Here is a 23,091-nt window from a genome sequence, read left to right as displayed (position 1 = left end):
GTAGGATGTTGGTTTGACCACACAGATGATTTATGCATCCTTACTGAATATTCATGAGGTCCGTTCTTTTATACTTGGTGAGAATGAATGTGTTGACAGCAGAGATAAAACCGTACGGTGTTCAGAAAGTAAATGTAGTGAAAACTCTATAAACAGACATTTTAACTCACAAGTTGAAGTCCTGTCCTTCCACTTCATTCTGCTGCTGTGATAGAGATTTAATGTTCTCCACAAGGCTCCTCACACTTTCCCTGACCTATCAGTTTATACACTGTGTATGTATCTTTTATTTTTTTAATATAATTTTATATTTTGTTTTAGATATAGAATTTTAATAATTCTATAGGATTAATTTTGAAAAAAATTCAGGAAAATGTTCAGAATATTTTATGAAATCGACGGAGATCCTTCTTTTTTTTTGTTGCCACTGCGCCACCTTGTGGAATAATTCACTCTCGTCTTTTAGATTGAGGGTGAAGTTTTATGATCCTGGAAAAATTGAAATTGGTGCAAAAGTTTTTCTTTATGTCTGCAGAATGATGGTAATTCTGCAGCGTTTGATTCATTTAGACTCATGGAATTTAATTTATTTATTCCATTTTCCATTTTTTTCTTTTATGAGGCAGGTGAGGCCGTGCCTCCCCTGCCTCCCCTGACCGCACGTCACTGACTCTTAACTGTTCTACAAGCGTCTCGTAGAAATAAAGTTAGAATTTGTGTTGCATTCAGGTCAGTTTTTTCCTCTGCAGCTGTGTTCAGATACTAGAATTCAAAGACATTTAGTGAAGCTAATCCCACAGATCTCCTCTCCTCCACTGGAGGTGGGTTTCAGAAACACATCTAGAACTCCTCAATCCAACACCCTGTCTCATCGTGTGATATAATATGTGAAATTGTGTCAAAGGTTTTCCGACTCTGTAAATGTATGACCGTTCTGTAAGTGGTTTGAGAACCTGTGAACATGATCCCAGTATAGTCTGAGTGTTCCAGTCCAACCGCCGGATTGGAGCTGAGGCTGTGGGCCTGGAGCTGCAGTCTGGTCTCATTCCAAACAAGGAGGTCACTTCCACTTGCCAGTCTGCTGACTCAGCAGTATCCTCCGCCAGGTGTTCCTCACACCTGACTGAGCACATTAGTGACGTCATTAGTTGTTTTAAACTCGTAAAAATAGAAGAACTACAACACGTGGCTTCTTTCCTTGTTTTATCGAGTCATCAACGTCCTCTCAACAGCAAATAATTAAATTATAACCCAGAAATTTACCGTTTCTTGATACATTGATCACTTCAATCGCCCCTTGGGGACGAATAAAGTTTTATCTTTAATTGAATTAATCGAACACACTGACCGAACGGAAATGACATCACGTATTCTTGAAACACTAACTGTCAAGATAGTTCCTTATGAGGATTATTTATGAGTAAAGTGCAACAATAACCTGTTAAAAGGAAAAATAACCGAACAAAAACATGATAAGAATCCTTAAAAAGTTATAAAACAAGAAAGACGTGACGCTAAAATGATTTAATAACGCGTTAAATTTGCCAAAGAGCTGCCGGACAAAACAGGAAGCTGGCCGGAGTGAATCCTCCCGGTGTTTGTTCGACCTGTTCCGCTTTGGCTTTTCTCGCGGTATTTCACTGAATCTCGTCTTTTCTCGCGATATTACAGTGGAGCTCGGCTCCTTTTCCGCGTCGCGTAGCCTCGGGCGGGACGTGGTTGGAGATCCCAACTGTTTACAGCCTCGGCTCCGTCAGGTGTGACTGCTGACTTCAGGGCGTTGTTGTCCCAGGTTGTCCCCGGGACTTGACAAACCAGCTCGAAGGTAACGTTGTCTTTACGATTGTTCAACAAACTAAATTATTTAAAGTTAGTTTCATTGTCATATTGTGGGAAATAACGTTGAGAGTTTCGACCTTAATGAAAAATTGTTCTTTATTTCGTTTTTGTTTTGTTACGAAGGTTTTTGTTCAACTAGTATTGACCAAAATACCTTAGTTTTATGTAAAAACTTGCACGTCAGGTGTAAAATGAGTTCAAAGGTTCCGTTGCATAAGAACTTGAATGATTATTTGTGTAAAACCGGTTTCCTGTAGTTTTGCTATGCAAGTGTTTAGATCTAGTGTAGATAATCTTATTCTACACTGTTAAGTAAAACTACACTTTAATTCGTGTAGATTCTACACGAATAGTCGTTTGCCTTCGTTTCTGATATCAATCACAATATTATCATTAAATCAATTTCACATTTATAGCATTGCATAACACAGGATTGGCTCAATGCAGTTTTGCAACGCAAATAATCAACTCCAAAGGTGAACATTGGTCAGTGATGTGGCTTTTAAACTTACACAACCGAGTTGCCCTTTAAATTATTTTATTCTTAAACACAGAGAGTTAGCTTGACTGACCTCTTTTACTGGGTGTCTCCCACCAGTGGACATGTCTCTGTCTGGTTGGGTGTGTTTGGTCACCGGTGCCTCCAGAGGCATCGGCAAAGGAATCGCCCTCCAGCTGTCCCAAGCTGGAGCCACCGTCTACATCACAGGACGCCAGGAGGCCACCCTGAAGCAGACCGCCACAGAGGTTGGGTTCCTGAGCGACGTGCTTTTATATTGTAATCTGTGCAGAGCGTTTCCTGCTCATGTGTTGGTTGTCACCACAGATGAAGGAGAGGGGTGGAACGTGCATCCCGGTCATCTGCGATTCTACCAGAGATCAAGACATCGAGGACCTTGTGGAGCAGATCAAACGCGACCAGAAGGGTCGGCTGGACGTCCTGGTGAACAACGCGTATGCTGGCGTCCAGGTACTGCCCATCACATAACGCCCGACTCGGTCTCTCGCGGTCTGACGAAGACTGACTTCTGGATCGTTTGTCATTCCAGTCTATCTTTGATTCTTTGGGGAAAAAGTTTTGGGAAATCGATCCGTCCATCTGGGATTCGATCAACAACACGGGCCTCAGGTCGGTGGTTGTGCCGAGTCTTGTCTTGATTTTGATTAAGTTGTGGTTCTTTAACTTCTATCAAATAAAAACACAACCTTCCCTTTCTGTTTCTTCCACAGGGGGCACTATTTCTTCTCAGTCTACGCCTCCCGCCTGATGGTGGCTCAGGGTCGGGGTTTGATCATCAACATCTCCTCCATCGGCGGGCTTCGCTACCTCTTCAACGTGCCATACGGCGTTGGGAAAGCGGCGGTAAGCACAGCCCCTTGCGATTGATCTTTAACTCGAGGTGCTTGTGCTGAAACGGGTTTTGGGGTTCCAGTGTGACAGGATGGCGGCGGACATGGCGATGGAGCTGAGAAGCAGGGGAGTGGCTTGCGTCAGCCTCTGGCCTGCAGCCGTCCAGACGGAGATGATTAAAAAACTGGTGCTTGGCGAGAACGTCCCAGACTTCATCGATCCCGCGGTAGACTCTCCTCACAGCAGAGCCACGCCCACGGTCGCTCCGGTGCCCCGTCTCAACCTCTGGTCTCGTTTTTCTTCAGACTAAAGAACTTTTCGGCAAAGGGGAGAGCTTGGAATTTGCTGGGAAGTGCATCGTTGGCCTGGCATCAGGTAGGACCACCCCATCTGGAGGTCTTGAGAACCACTGAAGATAGTCAGCTTTCCTCTGTGTCTTTCTGCAGATAAAAACCTGATGTCGCTGACCGGGAGGACGATAATGACCTGCGACCTGGCCAGGCGCTACGGGATTAAAGAGGACGACGGTAAGTTTAGATTTAAATCCGCTGGACAGAATCACCACCGTTCCTGACGGATCTGTTCGTTCCAGGTCGGAGTATCGTCGATTACAGCTCGGTGAAGTTCCTGCTGAGTCAGGTCCCATCTCTGGCCTGGTTGGTGCCGTACGTCCCGTCGTTTATTCGCGTGCCTCACTTTGTGCTCACACTGGCAAACAGTCGTTTTTAAGGTCATCAAATTCCAGAAAAACCCGTTTGTATTCTGTCGGTGATATTTGATCACATTCTCGTGGCTCACATAAAACATTTTACCCTGGTAATGATCCGTTTGAACCTTGTTTCTACATCTATTCCATATTTGAACCCTTACTGAAGTCTGTATTGTGACGTTTTGGGTAAAGCAGCTAAATGTATTAGCTGGAGTTAATCATGACCTGTGTGTTTGCTAGTCTTTTCTTTAACGCTAAATGGAACCATAAATACATGAATATGACATATCAGAAACATATGTAAGAAAAACCTTTCTATATGGAGTATTTTTGCACTTTTTAATATTTCTATGATGTCTACACGCAAAACTGGTAGTATTTGATCTGGAAGCCAAGCAACAACTGCTTAAATAAAGAAATACTAACCCGCTGCTGTTTCCTGTTTGACTATTATTTAGCATCAGCAAATCAAATGTAATCACAATCTCACGCAAATAAAGAACTGGCTTCTTTTCAAGTACAGAAATCAACTGATTTGAAAATAGAATACCGCTGGAGGACATGGTGAACACTGTTGACTCTATTTCCATCATTTGAAAACAGGCACCTCACGAACTCTAAAGAAGAACTTGGGTTGATTGGTTTGTTTAAACTTCCTTGGGTTTATTTTCCATTTGCAAACTGGATGCAGTTCATTAAGAACCAAACCGGATTCTTTGTTCGATTTTTGTATTTCATGCAAAAATAACCGGATTTCCTGGAATCTTGGTGGAAGGGTGGAACTTACTGCAGAAGAACCCCATCTACAATCAGTTCCTCCATATCTGAGCCCAACTTCAGCACGCTAGTGCATTAGTGGGATTGGTGCAGTACCACTTCAGGCCTGTGGGGGCAGTGTCGCAAAAAAATTCAAGAAAGACTCATTTAGAATGTGCACAAATGTTAAGGGTGTTTGTCCACCTGTCAGTAGTAATGGTTTTAAAGACATGTCCCGTTAGGTCCACTACTTCTGCCGGTGTTTGTTATTGGACGTGTGACTCTTCACTGCCCCCCTGTGGACACAACACGAAGTGTGGGCATCTGAATATCTCCTTTACATTATTTTTTTTAAAAATTTCTTTCAGAAGTAGGAGTTAAAGAAACAACATAAGATGAAGTCCTGGATCCTCACAGGAACCGAACGCGGCCCTCCTCCCGAGCGCGTCCAACGGAAATCTGTTTCCGTTATTAATAGCCCGACCGGGGGTGACGGAGGGTTGTTGACGTGAATCGTTCTAACCTACTGCCACGGATTTGTGGTACTGGCGCCTCCTCCGTCCAATCCCCGGCCAGCTCTCGCAGACTTGGCACACCCACCCCGCCATCACCGTGTCGGTTGGGCCTTCTGGGCTTCCTGGTCGTCGGCTCCGCCTCGCCTCGATCCGACCGGACAGGGAAAACACTTCTCAGTTAAAGAACAAAAGCGGCGACGGATGGACGGCGGCTGACGGAGCGACGGCGGCTCGGATCCGGACGTGATTGAGGCGTTTGGTGCTCTCCCCGGGGCGGGATTCGATCGGCGGTCCAACTCCTGCGAGGCGCGACAAACTTGGTCATCTTTGTCTCCGATTCCGTCGAGGTGCGGGATAAATAAGCGCGGGGTCAAACGGACGGACGGACGGTCGGACGGCATTGTTTCCCTGGGCTTCCTCTCAAACTTCGGCCATAAAACGAGGAGCGGAAGCGTGGGGGGAACTCCGTGGATCTTGTTCGGTGTCCTCCCGGGGATAACGGGCTGTTTGGGCGGTTTTTTTGTTGGGTAAGTTTATTTTTATGTTTCGTTCGAGCGTGTCTGGTGACGGAGTGCGCCTGTGCAGTGGGACGCGTTTTAGTTAATACGCCATAAAGGAGGGGGAAACACGGGACTACCGGAGCCACGGGCGCACACAACAACTTTTCGAGCGGTTTGGGACTCGAAAACAAAGATGCTGAACCCTGACGGGGGATTAAAACACAGCGCACCGGGGACACGACCGCGGTGATCTCACCCCAGTGGGTTTTATTGCGTCACGAATGACTAATCCGGTGATTTCATAATTGTTTGCTAATGTTTTGGCTCATTTCTTGCGACCTGAATTGGGGTAATCTCTTCTAGATTTATATTCTGTAGTCTAAACTTGTCAAAACACTCTAAATCATGACTTTTGTTCTACTTTCCAATTAGAAATTGCCAGAACTTGATTGTTGGTGTTCGATGATGGTTAAGTCAACACTGCAAGATGAAGATCTGAACTAAACATCATAGTCTTTATAGTCTTTATAGCCTTGTAGACTATAAAACTGACCCAAACATGGTGTTTCGGGTCTCGATGTAACACCTGTTGCTCAATTATTAAATTGGATCTGTACCGATTGCGATAAGGAACATTTGGCACCGTTTGAATGGTCAGATTTGACCAGCGAAACCCGTTCCGTCCCTCCCCAGTTTCCTCCGCTGGTGTCAGCCATTGTGAAGAGGCTACTCTTAACTTTCGGGTCTGAGAACTTGGGAGTGGAACAAAGCCTGACCTGAAAGGGGTGAGAAATAAAAAAAAACCCACACACCCACCCTTTGCGACCAGCCCCCCCCCCACACACACACACACACTCACACAAAACAAAAGTCAGTCACCACACTTTGGGGGAGGGGATCCCAGTCTGGATGGAGTATGGCACTAGTTTCATCGGGAGTTCAGAATCGGGAGTGCAAAGTAGGGGGGAAGGGAAACAGCTGTCGGATAATTAACTCAGAATGAATAAGAACAGCAAGTTCCTCAAACGTCAGAGTGTGTACTCCTCAGGAGAAACTCCTTCTCCTCGCACTGATCTTATCAGTCAGCGGAGAACGGTAGACTCTGGGAAGACGTCAACAACCAAATCACTGTTTTTGTTTCCATTCTAGGTGAAAGAGCTCATTGTCGATGTCCCAGATGGCCACCTACGGCGAGCACAACGGCAGGAATGGACTACTTCAGGCAACCCAGGAGTCGTTTGAGCCAAAGGTAGCCAAGGTGGAAACTGAAAGAACGCCCGAAGTCAAATGTGCCGCCAAGGATTTGTGCCACTCTGCCAGCTCATCGGAAAGCAATGCAAGCGGCGTGGCAAGTTTTACCACAAACCACAACTCGGTTGTGTGTCTGCCTCTGGTGTCGGAGGGACTGAAGCTGGTGTGGACGCAGTCGGATCAAACCCGGGAACTCGACACAATTCCCGAGCTCGTCCAGGCCTTTAACTTATTTCCATACCCGTCATCCCGTGAGGTCAGCGCCCTGGCTCGGGTGTGTGCCTTACCGCTGGATAAAGTCAAGGTGTGGTTTATGGTGCAGAGGATTAAATATGGTATCAGCTGGTCTTCGGAGGAAATAGAGGAGACACAGCGGAAGTTGGCAGCTCCCGAACTTTGTGTTGACTCTACCGAACCCAACAAGGAAGCCAAAATTGCCAGCAAGGGCAGAAGCTACGAGGAATTAGTCATCGTCGATCAGGATGACGACGAAGCTGAGGAACCTATCTCCAGTTTCACCCCGCAGACGAAACCAGTGTGCGAATCGCCCGATTCCTATAAACCGTCCAAACCCTCTGCCCCGTGTTTCAGCTCCTCCCTCCCCCCTCCTCAGGATTCGTACTTCTACCGTTCACCAGCGAGTGCAGCCGCTGACGTCCCCCATGACCTTTCAGACACCTCTTCACAGCGGCATCGTCACAGCCGCTACAAGAAGTCCAAAGTTCAGCTCGCTGCTCTCAGAAAGAGCTTCCTGAGAGAGAACTGGCCGGCGGAGGCCGAGCTAAGACGTTTGCAAGACGAGACTGGGCTGACCCGGAACGACATTCGTAAATGGTTTAGTGACAGCAGATACCAGCTTAGGGTTGGCAGGGGAAGCCTGGCAGCTGCTCACGGATACACTCAACACACGGCAGTGGTAGGTAAACCTGATCTACAAACTCAGCCTCTCCCACTTACTGTTCAAAAGAACCGGCAAGCAAACGGCGTGAAAGTTCCTGAAGTAGCCCGTAGCAACGGGATCAGAAACTCCCATTTCTTTCAGACCTTTTTGACGAATAGCCTGGAAGCGTTTGGGGAAAGGGTTCTCGATGGAGAAGCGTATGAAGTGATGGAGGAGCTTTCTGGTGATGGCGACAGCTTAAAAGATGAGGAACAGATTGAAGATCAACCGTTGCAACTCACAAAGAACTGCAAGATCGAGCCGGATGTTCCACAGGAAGCTTCAAGCACATCAACTTCCTATCCCACCTCTTCCCCGTCTGTAAGTCCGCCCCCCACCGTCTTGTCCAGTAAAACCTTTTCCAAAGCCGTCACAAATGCAAAGAAATCCGCCCACTCAACCAGAACCACTCTGCCTCAAACCGGGGCTTCTTCGTCCACATCCACATCTCCATCCCTGACTCCCGCTGGGCGACCCAGGAAGACAAAGCAGCAACTGGATGTCTTGAAGCAACATTTCTTACGCTGCCAGTGGCCCAAGAGTGAAGACTACACGGAACTGGTGAAGCTGACTGGTTTACCCCGTGCAGATGTGATCCAGTGGTTCGGAGACACGCGGTATGCCGTCAAGAACGGCCAGTTGCGCTGGGTGAAGGGGGTCCGCGACCAGTTCCTGGCCCTTGCCGCCGAGCAGAGCAGCGGCGGTTTGACCAACGGAACGTCTTCTCGGGCCGGCGGCCGCAAACGGAAATCTCAAGCGAGCGCAGTGACTTCAGACTCCCCCGACGTCCAGCCGCTGATATCGTATTACCTTTCAACAGGCTTACTGCAAGAAAAAGACCTTGACTCTCTATGCAAGAAATCCAAGATGAGCTATCAGCAGGTGCGGGAGTGGTTCGCCGCTCAGGATGTGGGAGAGACCGATCAAGAACCGGTTGTTGCAGATTAGGACACTTGAACGGCTCTTAGGAACACTTGTAGAACGTTGGTGGAGGATTTTCTTCACATCCTTCCTACCAACAAGGAGAGTATTTACTTTGGTTTAAATTGCTTTAATTGAGGTAGGTTTGTAACATCCAGTCTTCCCAGTACAGGCCCAAAGTGAGGTTTGTCATTTTTATGTCTATATATATATCTATATATATATATATAGATATATATATATAGATATATATATATATATATGCTGCATTTCCATGCTTATCCTAATATATTTGGACTTGAATTATAGTTGTGACGCCTGTGTTGCTGTAAATTGGACAGTAACTTGTACACTGGTTTGATATATTTTTTGAGCGTATTATTTTTGTTTAGATCACTACTACAGAATCTTTAGGATGCTATTGTAGCATTATAATTTAAACTGGTTGGACATTTGGTACATGACTATAGCAGAAAGGAAACTGCTCTGGTAAAACAAAAAAAATGTCTATTTTGATGACTTTGTTGACTGATGACTGTGTAATCATTCCTTCACAGCCAATAATTCCATTTCACGAGAAGCACAACTGACATGACTTTTAAAGCGATATCCTGCATTTGGTTTTGTTGATCATATCCAAGTCTTTCACAAATGATGAAACCAATAACCATGTGGTTTATTTAACTCTAGCTCGGACAGGCTAGAGCAGACCTGCAAGGTGGATAAAAGGCAAACGAGACTATGTGATTGCCTCGTTTGCCTCTTATCCGCCTCGCGGGTCACGGGTCTGCTGAAGCCAACTGGGATCTCCAACATTAGTTTAAATTTTAACTCATTCAGTCAGTATTCTTCCATCTTTCGTCTTAATAGGTGTAGGGTGTGACTCGATGGTTTATGATATAGTGGAACTAGATAACTTATGGGGGGTCCGTCTACTGCACGAGCAGGAAAAGGTTAAAATCCAACAGGAAGGGGATACTAGGAATCGTAGCCCAGACGCCTTTGAACTCCGTTCGCTTTAGTACTTCTTAGCTAACCTACAAGGGTGACGTGGCGTCACGGATGATTAGATGATTTAGAAATGTCTTGACGAACTCGTCACAGGAAGTAGCGTCGCTGTTCTGTCGTTCTGTCAGCGAGGGGGGCGGGCGGGGGGGTCGACGTGAGTGTCATGCTGTAGGGAATGTTCAGAACACTTGTCTTCCTTTGCGGATGTTTTCAGTGTATTTTTTTCTTGTTCCCATTTGCACAACCGTGTCACTGGAAACCAGTAAAAAGATTTGTCTTTATAATCACTTGTGCAAGCGTTTCCTTGTGTCATGTGACTGTATTTTTCCATCAGCAGTTATGAAATCAATCTGGAGTGAAGGTAAAAAGATTGCTAAAACAGAAAACATGAGTCAGAAATGACGGCTACACTATGAACAGGTTCATTTTCAAACATTAAACAAGCTGTGAACATGGAGTACAGACGAACAACGGAAGAGACAATCACTGCTGTCGGTGTTCTGATGAACTTAACTGACAAATCTTCCCCTGGGGGGGGTGTTTCATCAGCGTCTGGGTGACTGGATTGATAATCCGCTCATAAATGGGAACTGGTATGCGTTGGGAGTCTGGCGAATTCTGAGGACAGCGGAAACAAACAGACTCATATCCTGAAGTGTGAGGCAGCGTTTAATCCGGAAAGCATTTCTCACCTCGTAGGAGTCGGGAAGGACGACGGTGTTCCTTTGAGAACGGGGGTGAGAGGACGTTAGGACAGAAGGCATCCTGCGTCATCAGATCAACTCAAACATGTTTGCATCGCTTACGGTGTTCATGGAAAGAATTGAGGCTGGAAAAGGAGGCGACGGATCCAGGAGTCTGACAGAGAGGACAGGATTTATTCATTTAAATTTAAATTCAACATTCATTGAAATATTTAGTTAATATGAATCTATTTTAACCTGACAAATTTTATTTTTTAATATAGTTAAGAACAAAACATCTCCGTCTCGTCTTTATCTCTTCTTCCTCAATTGTGGGTCACGGGGGTTGCTACGGGCTAACAATAAATTATGTTGTATTTGGATTTATTGAACGGTAACGTGCCTTTAACAGTTTACTGGTAATATTATTCTAATATTTGCGGCAGACAGATGTAAACTTGATTTTTTTTCATTGTATTTTTTATAATCGAAAATGATGTAACTTGGAATTACATAAGCAGAGTTTTCCCTGTACAACGAGTTAAAACTAATATTGGTATTAATAAGGGACTCTGTAAAAATTAATTTAGAACAGACTTAAAACATAAAAATGAGACTCACTGTGTGGGAGGACAAACTGGGCCCCAGGTCTCGAACCCATCCTGGAAGCTCTGCTGAGCCAAAGTGACTAAAACCAAGACCAAATATTAATAATCAAATATTAATTTATTATAATATTAACATTAATTCTTAGAGAAAATGTGATGATGCTGGAAAAGCAGTGAAATCCAATGAAGAGATGTGACAGCATACGTACCTCACTGTTCTTGATTGAGGGGTAACTGGTGAAAAAAAAAAAGGAACAAAACATGAAATATGCCTTTAAAAGGTTCAGAATTGAGTTGAAATGACAGGAATTACCCGGGGAGGTGATCGCCACTGGGAGCGGCGTCCTCTGAGCCCGACTGGAAATCACAACTTCTCATGAATTAATGACTTTAACAATGAAACCTCCTGAAGAACAGAAACGTAAACTGGTTTACCCGTCGATCTGGAGCCACCCTGGAGATTTCTGCGGCAGAAACGAAGAAGATCAAACCATTATTCTGTATTTGTTTTACCATCATGAACATTTTGTTCACTACACACCCTCCTCTGTGAAAGTGGCTTCTTCAGCTCGGCCATGTCTCTGCTCATCTCTGAAAGATGCTTCTTCAACTCGGCGTTCTCTCTCCTCATCTCCGACAGTTGCCTGATGGGAACAGATGCGGGAAGAGAAGCGTCACTGTCGGCGCTTCGATTCACGCGTCGCCAGAGGAACATCGGCGGATTGTAACATCACCTGTAAGCCTGTTCCGTCACCTCCTTCAGGCGCCGCTCCAGTTCCGCTGACTTACGCCTGAAGTGCGCCGTGACTCTCTCCATCTGTGTTTGCTGGAAACACGCCGTCTGTGGAGCAGGAAGACGTCGCCGTTAGAGGCTTCACATGCATCAGACCTCAGCTGCGAAACTCCTAAACCGTCCTGACCTGCATGATGCACTCCAGCCGTGACTGAATCAGCTTCATCGGCTCCATGAAGAACATCTTTTCCTGGGGCTTCATCTGAAATAGATGAATTATAAAATCAGGCCATTCCGGTTTGTTAAATTCAGAGTGAAAATGTCAAAACAAGCAGCGAACCTCATCTGTGATGGGCAGATAGCTGCATCTGGCTCCACACACCCGGCACTGCTCTGTGGGGATAGAACACATGACCTGACGGGATCCAAACCGGCTGTGGTTAAGTGGTGTGCGTCTATCTTACGGGATATAATGCATGCGTCACAGAAGATGTGGCTGCAGCTGGAGACGGCGAACTTTGACCCTCTCCTGGTGAAGCACTGGTTGCAGTGAAGCCATTCCATTCCAGGGCTCCAGGTGTCTGCAAGGTAACCCAGGTGACCAACATGTGGTTAGCAAGGATATTACAGCAGATTGGGTCGGTCCATGAGGAGCAGGATTACTCTTCTTTTAATAATAATTTCCCTACGGGGATCAATACAGTTGATAATTTTTTTCTTTTAATTTAGTGCTATTTTTATTGTTTTTTCTTTAAATTATGCACAAAACAGCTTTTTTTAATACAATAATAACTACCCAAACATATTTACCGGTATAGTTAGCTCTTAATAGTCTTGAGTGTATTCAGTTCATTTCTATAATTTGTGAAATATTCAAAAGGAATCCACAAATTTGAGGCAGTAAAAAAAATAAAAATCAGCATTTTATGAGACTGAAGCAGTAAGAAATATTTTATGTATAAAACCAATAATTTAACTCAATTAAATCACTAATTATCCAGTTATAAAGTTGCTAATATAACTAAACCAGTTTTAACGAGCGCAGCTAACTTTAGCTACACCATTCAAACAAGTGTTACCTAGCTAGCTTAGCTTATAGCAAATTAATTTTACGGTAAAATAATAACAAAAATTAAGAAAATAGATTACGTCAAACCTTTTATGACGTGTCGGATGGAAATAAACTACCCTGTGACGTTTGTTAGGCTAACGTTACCTGTTAGCCGCACAGACGTGACGCAGCTCCGCTGGAGGAGTCCCGGGTCTGAGGGCCCGCCCCCTCACTGGACGCTCTGTTCTGATAGGCGGAGTGGCAATGACGTCACGGCAGAATACGCGACAGCCGTATCCGCCCCCTTCATTCATGAATGAGTGAATGTTTGGGCCCTCCTCTCCACGTTTTCAGTGTTAACGTGAGATTTTAGCGCAGTGACGTCATTCAGGAGGTTCAAAAATAGTTTTGAAAATATTAATGTATTAAATATTCGTAATATTTTTGATTATACTCTGAATGCTTAATAATCAAGAACACACACAACAAAAACACAGATTTCAGGATTTTGAGACTTTGACATCACAAGTTTGATTTTTTTCCTGAAATCGTTTTCCTGCATTTTGAATGCGAGAAAACTCTATTTAGCATTAATTACACTAACTAAAGCTCATATATACAAAAATTGTGTATTTTTTGACAAAGACTCCATTAAGATGTTATTTTCCAAAAATTACTTTTTTCTGGCCATTATTTAATAGTTCCGACTTTGAAGGGTTCATGTCACTTAATCATTGTGTTAATCGCAACTCCAGGCCCGTTGTTTCCACAGATGGCCACAGTTTCTAGTGAAGAGGATGTCCTGGTTCCAGAACCAAGCCCATTTTCTAGGGGCTTAGGACCAGCTCAGAAGATAGGTCCTCGGGGCTGAGTGACGCTGGTGTGGACACACACACACACACACACCTCCTGCCTTCATCATCCCGTCTTTATGGGTTTGGTTTACGAGGAGGAAGTCGTTACTCCAGGAAAAGACCCAACCAGTCATGTGTGCAGATAAAACTGGTTTAAAAATCAGGTTCCAAAACTGGGATTCGTTAGTCATTCAAGTTTGGATACAAGAGACAAGATGAGTTTCAAGGAAAATACGCTTTATGTTTGGACTGATGGAACAATTATTTATTAGGAGACAAATGTTTGAAAAAGATTTTAAAAGTAGTGAAAAGTCTGACAAATGAATGCAGGACAAAGATTCTAGGTGTTGTGAAGAGTCATGAACAATTCTAGGACACATCACAGAATTTGGATATTTCATATTTAATTTCCACATTACAATGTCACAGAAACAGGCAGGGGACAAGCTTTTAGGAACTCGCAAAAAACCAGGAATAAAACCATAGAATGAACAGAAGACTGTCAGGATGGACTCGTTCCTGTTGGGAGAAAAGACAGTTAAGATGGACTAAATAGATTCAAATGTAAAGTTCAACATTCTTACCGAATGCTTCAGGAGTTCATAGTGATGGTCAGCGGTCCAAGGATGGCTTTCTGTTCATGTTTCCCTGTTTGAAACGTTTTATTTCAGCTTAAAACCCGTTTCATTTTGATTTAATTTCCAGAGCGGCGTCTCAGATACCTGCTGATGTGCTCCTCGTCCTCCTGGACCTACAGCTGGACTCACAGCAGTCACACAGATGACTGTTAGCAGGGTCGTCCAGCAGCTCCCAGCTTCACGAGCACAAAACAAGATCATCACTTATAGATGGAGAAATAATTAAATATGTCTTCGGATTCAGACATAGAAAAATTAACCTCGATGCATCTCAAAAACACACTTTTAAAACAAACGCGTTGTGGGTCAAACCCGGTTGGTTTAGTCTTCATTTTGTGTCCATTGAATAGATCTGATGTTGATATGCCCTGATCAATATACAGTAAGGTAAGGTAAGGTGTAAGGTAACTGTAAGGTAATTTAACCTCAAGAGCACTTGAGGTTACGTTTTTACGTGTACCTGGTAGTCCAAGTCCTTTCTCTACCACCTTAAATAAATCACAAGTCAAACCTTTCCCAAATGGCTAAAGAGGGTTTTACAACTTAACTGCCCCACAGCATTCTGGGACATTCTTCACATTCCAACAACAGTGATGAAAAGTGTTGAGCGGATCGTTACCCCTGCTGCTGGTCGTAGTGGCAGGCCTTCCTGGTGTGGTCAAGACTATCGGGATCCCACGCCACCAGTCTGCAGTGGAGGAACACCTGAAGAGACGACGGAGGAGGTCAAAGGGTTAAATAAATTTACAAAATTAAAAAATAAAAGTTCAACAAGAACTTGCCTCTTCTCCTTCAGCAAACCTGAAGGCCTGAAGCAAGAGATGAATCTCTGAGAACTTTAGTCTTGGCTCAAATTTTGTTCGTGATACTTTACTGTCCATAAGACATCTGTAGGGTTAAAGAACAGTTTCACCATCAGAGGACTTAGCATTAGCATGCTAGTTGCTACCGTAGCCATTGTACCCTTTGTTGGTGATTATGGGATATACACTGCTTTCAGGCTGAAGCTCTGGCGTGGAAGCCGCTACACATTCCTCTAGGAGCAGCAGCAAAGGCTGATGGGACTTCTGCGCCACGCTGGCCATGATGGGGATCATGGAGCCCAGAGGGAAGCTCGCCGACTCAGCAGGACCAGAGAAGTTTCCTGTAGCAGTCAGAAGAGAGAAGTCCACATGAGGTCCCGGTATGAAACCTGATCTTACCAGAGTGGTTCACCCCCCCACCATTCATGAGTCCGATGTGGAACACCAGATCGCCCTGCCCGTACGTGTCAAACACCGGCTCGTAGATGACAGGGAACCAGTCTTTGGGCCTGCAAACAAAGCAGATCAGGATAGTCACCTCTACTCAACATTTAACGTTCAGGTGTGTCGAACACCCACCTGTCGTAGACGCAGGCAACTGGACGAGTGAAGGAGGGGATGGGGGAATCCGGAGGGGAAACGTAGATCAGATCGTTGGCGTACGTTAACTTGTCCCCAGTGACCTAAGAGACGGACAACTGGTCAAGACAAATGGTGTTGATTGGTGCGTTCTGTATAAACGTGCAAGGTGGGAGAACATAGATGGTCCCAGCATAGGGCCTTGAGGGACACCGAATAAGAATAATGCATTGTAGCACTCACAAATCAACCAATCAATGACGTTTCATTTATAAATCACTTGATCACATCAGAAGACATTCAAAAGCACTTCAACATACAGAAACGCAACAGAACCCTCCAGCGCAAGTTCTTTCAAGTTCTGCAAGTGCTGCATGACCCAAACCAGCTCCAACGATCCAACCAACTCCAATGCAATCAATAAACTTATTGACAACTGGATCCTAAGGTGGCCCTGAGACCCCCTGAGCACGAGAACAGGTGTGGACCTGCAGAGGACCTGAAGCGGTCAGGTAATTGAATCTGTTGGTCTAGATGAAGCGATGCTCACCATCCTGCTGAAGCTGCAGTCGCTGAAGTCCACGGTGAAAACAGCTTCTCTGGCCGACAGACTTGTGGGGAAGCAGCTGCCCAGACGGAAGAGCGAGGTGTTGGCCTGGGCTCTGGTCTCCGTCCACACCAGCGTCACAGAATCAGGTCCACAGTCCAGGTTCATGTCTGAGACGGACAAAACACCCAGAATTCAAGTCTCTGCCCTGAAGGATCCAGTAAAGATGACAGATTTGTGCTGAATACCTGCGAACACCAACACGGCAGCAGCCACGAGGAACAGAGCGACGCGCTGAGAGAACACCATCGTGACTGGAAACCGCCCAGAACACGGAGGTGGCTTTAATCCTGACAGGAGGCGTCAATCAGGGAAACCTCCTTCACCTGGGGTGGGCGTCAGCTCTCACAGGCGCAATAGCCGCCACCCACAGTCACCATAGTAGTAAAGAACAACCACGGAGGGACACCCTCTCATTATGATTGGTGGGTGGATGGAACATGGGCCAGAGTTTGACCCAATGAACATTGGTTCTGATCAAGATCTTGTGTTCTCTTTAGAAAGGGAACATTTCCCTGATAAAATATATACACTATAGTAAAGTTTATAAGACAGTGTTGAGGACAGCCATAATGGACAGATTGGAGACAGTGGTGCCGAAGAGAAGACAGGAAGTGGAGCTGGAGGTGTAGGACATGAAGATGTTGCGGTTCTCTATAGGAGTGAACTGATTGGATTGGATCAGAACTGAGTTAATCAGAGGAAGAGCGAAGGTGAGATGTTCTGGAGACAAAGTTAGGGAGAGAGCAGACTCTGGTTTGGACACGTCCAGAGGAGAGATGGTGAGGATGTTGGTGAAAGGGTGATGAGGATGGAGCTACCAGGAAAGAGAGCAACGAGAAGGTGGATGGATGGAGCTACCAAGACGATAAAACAAGATGATACCACAAAACAGTTCATAGCATTTATAGGGTTGTGTTTAGTTTCATTTAATTCCTGAACTACAGAACAAGAGCAATGACGATGTGTGTGAGATCATCAGCGAAGACTATGTTCATCCGGGGCTTGATGGAGCTTCAGGTTCCAGGAGTGGGGAGGGCTCAGTCGAGTTGCAGCGGCGGATCCACGACGGCCAGCGGTCCCAGCACCGATCTGTGACTGAAGCTTCGGGGTTCTGAGAAGAAAAGACTCCATGAGTTCATGAGGAGAAGCAGAGGAAGATCAAAGTGTCAGGAGATACCCTGTCCTGGTGTTCCTCTGGGGCGGGACGAGCAGGTCCCATCGCAGCAGCTGCAGACGGAGCTCCGGGACGGGTCGTCCAACAGTTCCCACCTGTGGGAGGAGGTCTTTACATCAGCAGGTTGATGTTTTACATCATTTTCACTGAGGGCCACATCAGCACAATGGCTGTCCTCAAAGGGCCAGATGTAACTAATGTAACTAATAAATGTAACTAAATGTAACTCAGTGTAATGTAACTACATGTAACTACTCCTTAATGTAACTAATAAATGTAACTAAATGTAACTCAGTGTAATGTAACTAAATGTAACTACTCCTTAATGTAACTAATAAATGTAACTAAATGTAACTCAGTGTAATGTAACTAAATGTAACTACTCCTTAATGTAACTAATAAATGTAACTAAATGTAACTCAGTGTAATGTAACTAAATGTAACTACTCCTTAATGTAACTAATAAATGTAACTAAATGTAACTCAGTGTAATGTAACTAAATGTAACTACTCCTTAATGTAACTAATAAATGTAACTAAATGTAACTCAGTGTAATGTAACTAAATGTAACTACTCCTTAATGTAACTAATAAATGTAACTAAATGTAACTCAGTGTAATGTAACTAAATGTAACTACTCCTTAATGTAACTAATAAATGTAACTAAATGTAACTCAGTGTAATGTAACTAAATGTAACTACTCCTTAATGTAACTAATAAATGTAACTAAATGTAACTCAGTGTAATGTAACTAAATGTAACTACTCCTTAATGTTAAATAACTGAATTTCTGACTGATTCTAGTTCCAAACATTACAGTTAGACAGAAAAAACATGTTTGTTTTTTTCTCTGTTCTAACATAAATCCTTTTCATTTGTCAGGTTATTAAACCCACAGAACTCCATCAATCAAGGATCAAACTATCAATCAATAAAGAAAAATAACGTCAGACACAAGTTAGGACATTAACTTTGTTCACTACGTTTAGTCAGAGTTAAGATGGGCTGAACTACTGCTTTGTGGGAAATGTAGTTTTGCTCAAATTTGCTCACATTTTTGACCTATTTATTTTTAGACACTGACCTTTTATGCTCTGATGTGGAGGGCCACATTTGGCCCCCGGGCCTTGAGTTTGACACATGTTTTACAGAAATATGTCAGGAACATCCGTTTATTTCCATCAGGTTTGGAGATATCACTGTGACGCCGTTAGCTTAGCCTCGTCTGTCTTTATCCAATCAGAACCATCTCCTGGAGCAGGACATGAAGACTCACCTCCCGGCTTCCTTCAGGTAATGGCAGACCTTCCTCCCTTCATGCAGAGCGCCGGGGTCCCACGCCACCAGCTTACAGTGGATGTACACCTGAGGAGAGCACAGGTGAAGCACCACGCTGAAGAACACTCATTAGCACGTAGCATTTAGCCTCTTACCTCATCTCCAAGGGGAAACTTGAAGGACTGCAGGTGGAGGATGAGAGAAGACGAGTGGCGACGGGGGAGGAATCCTGAGTTTCCTCTCCTGCTGTCTAGAAGACATCTAGAACCACAGTTCAGGGTCAGAGCCGTGTTCCGGAACATTCCCGGGTCAACCGGCGCATCAACCCACCCCTTGTTGCTGATGATTGGGTAAACCCGGCTGTCGGGCCGCAGCGCCGGCGTAGCGGCCGCCACGCATTCGTCCATCAGCAGCAGCAAGGGCTGATGGGACTTCTGCTCCACTGCGGCCCAGATGGACATGAAGGAACCCGGCGGGATGACGTTGGTCTTCGCCGTCGCTGCTAATCGCTCTGCAGGTGACAGGAAGTGAAGGTGAGCCCTGAGGCATCCGGGTTCAGTCGGACGTTGCGACCGCTCACCGTCCAGGAGCGCCATGTGGAAGACGAGCTCGCCGCGACCTTCAGAGACACCCGAGCCGGGGTTCAGGAACGGTGGGACCCAACCTTCAGGCCTGAAACGCAACAGGAAGTCATGAAGGACTGACGGACTCTGAAGGAGCTGGAGTTTCTTCTCCACTTAACTTTCGAACCCAGAAATCGCCGTTATGTTCTGATTTCTGGTCACGAGACTCACCTGTGTGATTCAGTCTGATTAAAATCAACCAAACCGCAACATGATGTCTGTGCGTCTTACACGCTGGAGGGGGAGAGGAGTTAGTCAGACCCTCCTGAGCAGGAACAAGAGTCCTGTTAAAGCGCTTTGAAATGTCTGCTGATGGGATTACACGGTATACAAATAAAGATCATCTCCATGCCTCCGAAAAAGATGCAAAAGTTGAAGAAAAAGCAAATAACAAAGAGGGTCCTCCTTCATAAAAAACAGTTAATGAAGAAAAAGATATTACTATAGATATTACTATAGATATTACTATAGATATTACTATAGATATTACTACAGATATTACTACAGATATTACTACAGATATTACTACAGATATTACTACAGATATTACTATAGATATTACTACAGATATTACTACAGATATTACTATAGATATTACTATAGATATTACTATAGATATTACTATAGATATTACTACAGATATTACTATAGATATTACTATAGATATTACTACAGATATTACTATAGATATTACTACAGATGTTACTAGAATGTGTGTGTCGAAGGTTCTGTCAGCTTGCTTCAGTGTCCACAGGAGAACATATGAATTATAGGCAAAGACAACTAGAGTGAAAAGTTTTTAAAAAAAAAACCGGATTACATCTTTATTTCTAGAACTTTTTTAAATGTCTTTAACATTGTGATAAATGTATAATTTTACTTTTTTTTTCTTTTTACTTAAACAGTTACGATGTTATTATTAAAATCCTTAAACAGTTGGTTTAGTTTTTATATTGTGCTCTTGGCTAAACTCAATCCCTGATTACACTTCTACCGTATATTCTGTTTTTACTTTTGCGATGCATAAACGTCATTTTGGGATGCACACATTTTTCTTGAAGCGCATCCCAGGGATGCACTACTTTCTGGAGGGAGGGTCTCTACCTTTTGTAGACACATTTGATGGGATGTTTGTAGGCGGCGGGTTTGGAGCGGGGTCTAGGCCTGAAGGTCACCTCGTTCTGATAGACGATGTGTTTCCCTTTAATCTGTAGAACATCATGTTAGAAGACACCCGAGAGACCGGGGGGGGGGGGGGGGCAAGTTGGACACCCAGAGCTGTTTTATTACCAGTCTTTTAAATTTGCACTTGGTGAAGGGCTGGTTGAAGAACACCTCCCCGCCTCCACCGGGCAGAACCTTCAGCTTGGTGGGCATGCAGCTCCCCAGGAACAGACGGGCCGCTTGAGGCACCAGCCTTGAGCCGATCCTCCACCAGATCCGAACCGAATCCTCCAGACACTTGACCGTGATATCTGCAAACAAATTGTCACGTTCCTGACATCACGTGGGCTCACAGGTCGACCCGCACCCCGAACACACGCACGTGTCCAAAGAATACCTGGGTTCGCGCCAGCAGGTGCGCAGATAGCCAATAGGATCACACTCAGGTGGAGATGGGTCAGCATGACTGACCCGGACCGGACTGGAGCTGACAATGAGAGGGCTTCCTGACAGATCAGCGGAGTGACCTACAGGTGCGTGGGGGCGTGTCCGCACCTGGAGCGCGTGGGATTCAACGGCGCAGCGTCAAATCAGGACACGTTGACTGATGTGACTCCAAATTCTTTTTTTTTCTCTCCCGTTTTCCATTTTCTCCACACTATTAAGATCCATTAATACCTAAACATCCCGCCCGGATCATGAAATCGTTCGTCCATGACGTCATGACTCGCTATAAATGTGTTATGTAAATAAATGTTGACTTTAATTAATTGTACTTCACCACCGTTAATATATCTACTTTAATATTTTAGAGGTAAATATTATATTTTAATTCGCTGTTTTTGTGTGGTATTTTTTGTGTAAGGATTCACATCAGTAAAACAATATAGTATTAGTTTAGTAGTTCAAATTAAAAGCCAATTGTGCTAATAAACTTTTATTTCTAATAAAATTTAGTTGCTAGTAAATTTGTATTTTACTAGCTCATTTGTTTAATCTTGCTGTGATCATTTTAAACCGTAATATTGACGTTTTTCTTCAGCTTTTCATGTGAAAGCGGAACTATTCTTCTGCGTGTATGAATCACACCCGGAACATGTTCGGTTGCACACAGGAAGTAACTTCAAGCTAGCTTGTCAGTTGAGAGGTGTTTGCGTTTCCTGCGTGTTTTTATCGCTCTGTGGATTAACTTTGTGATATAATTTTGGATTATAATCCCTAGTTTTCCCCATCATGCTGATTAAAGTCAAGGTGAGGCCGGTTCGGAGGCTCCGTCTCCGGTTCCGTTCATCGGTTTGTCCGCTGACATCGTTACCGGCTCGCTAATGAGCTCCGGGGCCCGGAGGGGGCTCTCCGTCAGCGGGTCGCTGCTGAGGGTCTGCCGGGGTCCGGATCAGCCTTCAGGGGGACTCGAACCTGTTTAGCTTCCACCTGTCGTCCGGTAGCTGTTTGTTAGCATGCTAACCGGTTAGCCGCGTCAGTATGAGACAGTTAAAGTAAATCCATCAGTGTAATAATCGATCATCAGAAACGTGTCGGATCCGTTTGTTTACATGTTGATCCGGATTTAGCTTCCAGAATCTGCTGTTTAACTGTTTTTAAGTCGGATTAGAATTAAATATTTTGACTCAATTTTTAAAAAAAAACAACTTGTTAATAAATTTATTAAATTTATTACATTTTCATTTTGTTTGATCATGTGTCTTTGATATTTTTTCAGACGCTCACTGGAAAAGAGATCGAAATCGACATCGAGCCCACAGACAAGGTGATAAAATCGTGTTTCATGAGTTTCACTGATGTGTGTGTGTGTTAAGTGTGTGTGTTAAGTGTGTGTGTTGTGTTTCTGGAGGTGGAGCGAATCAAAGAGCGGGTGGAGGAGAAGGAAGGGATCCCCCCGCAGCAGCAGAGGCTGATCTACAGCGGCAAACAGATGTGAGTCCCTCCATCGGGACGCGACCACGTCTCCATGGAAACGCAAACACATCTCCATGGAGACGTGACCACCTCATCGCTCATCCCTCTCTTCCTCTCTCCTCCAGGAACGACGAGAAGACGGCTGCGGACTACAAGATCCAGGGCGGCTCCGTCCTCCATCTGGTCTTGGCCCTCAGGGGCGGCTCCTGGAGCCACCGGCCCCGCAGACGCCGTCGCCGCTCCTCGTTGTGAGTCGCCGTGACGACGATGGGAGGGCCAGCTGAGTGCCAACCGCTTTTCCTTTTTTTCCCCCCGTGGAGAAACGTCATTCACGACAAAAACAGGAAATACGGACCTTCTGCTTCCTACCTGGATGTTTTGGTTTTTTGTTAAACACACAATGAGAACGCTGCTTGTGAATAAACGTTGAAGTTGATGTGATTGATGTTGTTTAACACACACACACACACACACACACACACACACACACACACACACAAAGAGGAGTCACTGCTGGGCTTCTGAAAACTCATTTTTATTAGAAAATGACAAACAGAAACTTTAAAAACGCTGGAATGGATCAG

At 44.7% G+C, this 23,091-nt stretch overlaps 6 protein-coding genes across 7 annotated transcripts; 3 read left to right on the top strand and 3 right to left on the bottom strand.

Moving 5' to 3' along the window:
- Window positions 1-1,676: 1,676 nt before the first annotated feature.
- dhrs1 (dehydrogenase/reductase (SDR family) member 1) lies at window positions 1,677-4,329 on the top strand. Its single transcript, XM_068340270.1, has 9 exons — window positions 1,677-1,825; window positions 2,438-2,586; window positions 2,666-2,809; window positions 2,889-2,968; window positions 3,070-3,202; window positions 3,273-3,416; window positions 3,496-3,565; window positions 3,637-3,717; window positions 3,783-4,329. The coding sequence occupies exons 2-9, from the start codon at window positions 2,443-2,445 to the stop codon at window positions 3,917-3,919; spliced, it is 933 nt and encodes a 310-aa protein (XP_068196371.1). The 5' UTR covers window positions 1,677-1,825; window positions 2,438-2,442; the 3' UTR covers window positions 3,920-4,329.
- A 108-nt stretch (window positions 4,330-4,437) lies between these two features.
- On the top strand, window positions 4,438-8,809 carry homeza (homeobox and leucine zipper encoding a). Of its 2 annotated transcripts, none has more exons than XM_068340267.1 (2): window positions 4,438-5,697; window positions 6,820-8,809. In XM_068340267.1, exon 2 carries the CDS (start codon window positions 6,839-6,841, stop codon window positions 8,807-8,809), a length of 1,971 nt encoding a protein of 656 aa, XP_068196368.1. In that variant the 5' UTR covers window positions 4,438-5,697; window positions 6,820-6,838. The 2 variants fall into 2 exon arrangements, with proteins under 2 accessions (XP_068196368.1, XP_068196370.1); XM_068340269.1 differs by lacking the exon at window positions 4,438-5,697 and adding an exon at window positions 5,712-6,455.
- A 1,515-nt stretch (window positions 8,810-10,324) lies between these two features.
- LOC137612374 (RING finger protein 212B-like) lies at window positions 10,325-13,035 on the bottom strand. The gene is given in 10 exon segments (XM_068340868.1): window positions 10,325-10,555; window positions 11,078-11,161; window positions 11,291-11,315; window positions 11,395-11,454; window positions 11,517-11,535; window positions 11,578-11,922; window positions 12,002-12,076; window positions 12,155-12,207; window positions 12,279-12,395; window positions 13,031-13,035. Coding segments are annotated over 9 exon segments (981 nt in total). The 5' UTR covers window positions 12,379-12,395; window positions 13,031-13,035; the 3' UTR covers window positions 10,325-10,335.
- Window positions 13,036-14,141: 1,106 nt separating this feature from the next.
- LOC137612244 (zona pellucida sperm-binding protein 3-like) lies at window positions 14,142-16,466 on the bottom strand. The gene is made up of 9 exons (XM_068340674.1): window positions 16,290-16,466; window positions 15,740-15,843; window positions 15,581-15,669; window positions 15,321-15,501; window positions 15,140-15,245; window positions 14,977-15,062; window positions 14,442-14,533; window positions 14,304-14,367; window positions 14,142-14,238 (listed from the first exon to the last, which is right to left on the bottom strand). Exons 1-8 carry the CDS (start codon window positions 16,452-16,454, stop codon window positions 14,312-14,314), a joined length of 879 nt encoding a protein of 292 aa, XP_068196775.1. The 5' UTR covers window positions 16,455-16,466; the 3' UTR covers window positions 14,142-14,238; window positions 14,304-14,311.
- Window positions 16,467-17,346: 880 nt separating this feature from the next.
- zp3f.2 (zona pellucida glycoprotein 3f, tandem duplicate 2) lies at window positions 17,347-21,054 on the bottom strand. The gene is made up of 9 exons (XM_068340673.1): window positions 20,988-21,054; window positions 20,717-20,901; window positions 20,531-20,634; window positions 19,384-19,475; window positions 19,134-19,314; window positions 18,959-19,064; window positions 18,802-18,890; window positions 17,527-17,618; window positions 17,347-17,460 (listed from the first exon to the last, which is right to left on the bottom strand). The coding sequence occupies exons 1-9, from the start codon at window positions 21,052-21,054 to the stop codon at window positions 17,387-17,389; spliced, it is 990 nt and encodes a 329-aa protein (XP_068196774.1). The 3' UTR covers window positions 17,347-17,386.
- A 645-nt stretch (window positions 21,055-21,699) lies between these two features.
- On the top strand, window positions 21,700-22,943 carry nedd8l (NEDD8 ubiquitin like modifier, like). The gene is made up of 4 exons (XM_068340612.1): window positions 21,700-21,841; window positions 22,311-22,358; window positions 22,443-22,525; window positions 22,633-22,943. Exons 1-4 carry the CDS (start codon window positions 21,824-21,826, stop codon window positions 22,757-22,759), a joined length of 276 nt encoding a protein of 91 aa, XP_068196713.1. The 5' UTR covers window positions 21,700-21,823; the 3' UTR covers window positions 22,760-22,943.
- The last annotated feature ends 148 nt before the right edge of the window (window positions 22,944-23,091 follow it).

Source organism: Antennarius striatus, chromosome 18 (assembly GCF_040054535.1).
Source record: "Antennarius striatus isolate MH-2024 chromosome 18, ASM4005453v1, whole genome shotgun sequence".
NCBI classification, from domain to species: Eukaryota; Metazoa; Chordata; class Actinopteri; order Lophiiformes; family Antennariidae; genus Antennarius; species Antennarius striatus.
The sequence above is the reverse complement of the archived record's forward strand: the minus strand, read 5'-3'. Positions and strand labels throughout refer to the sequence as shown.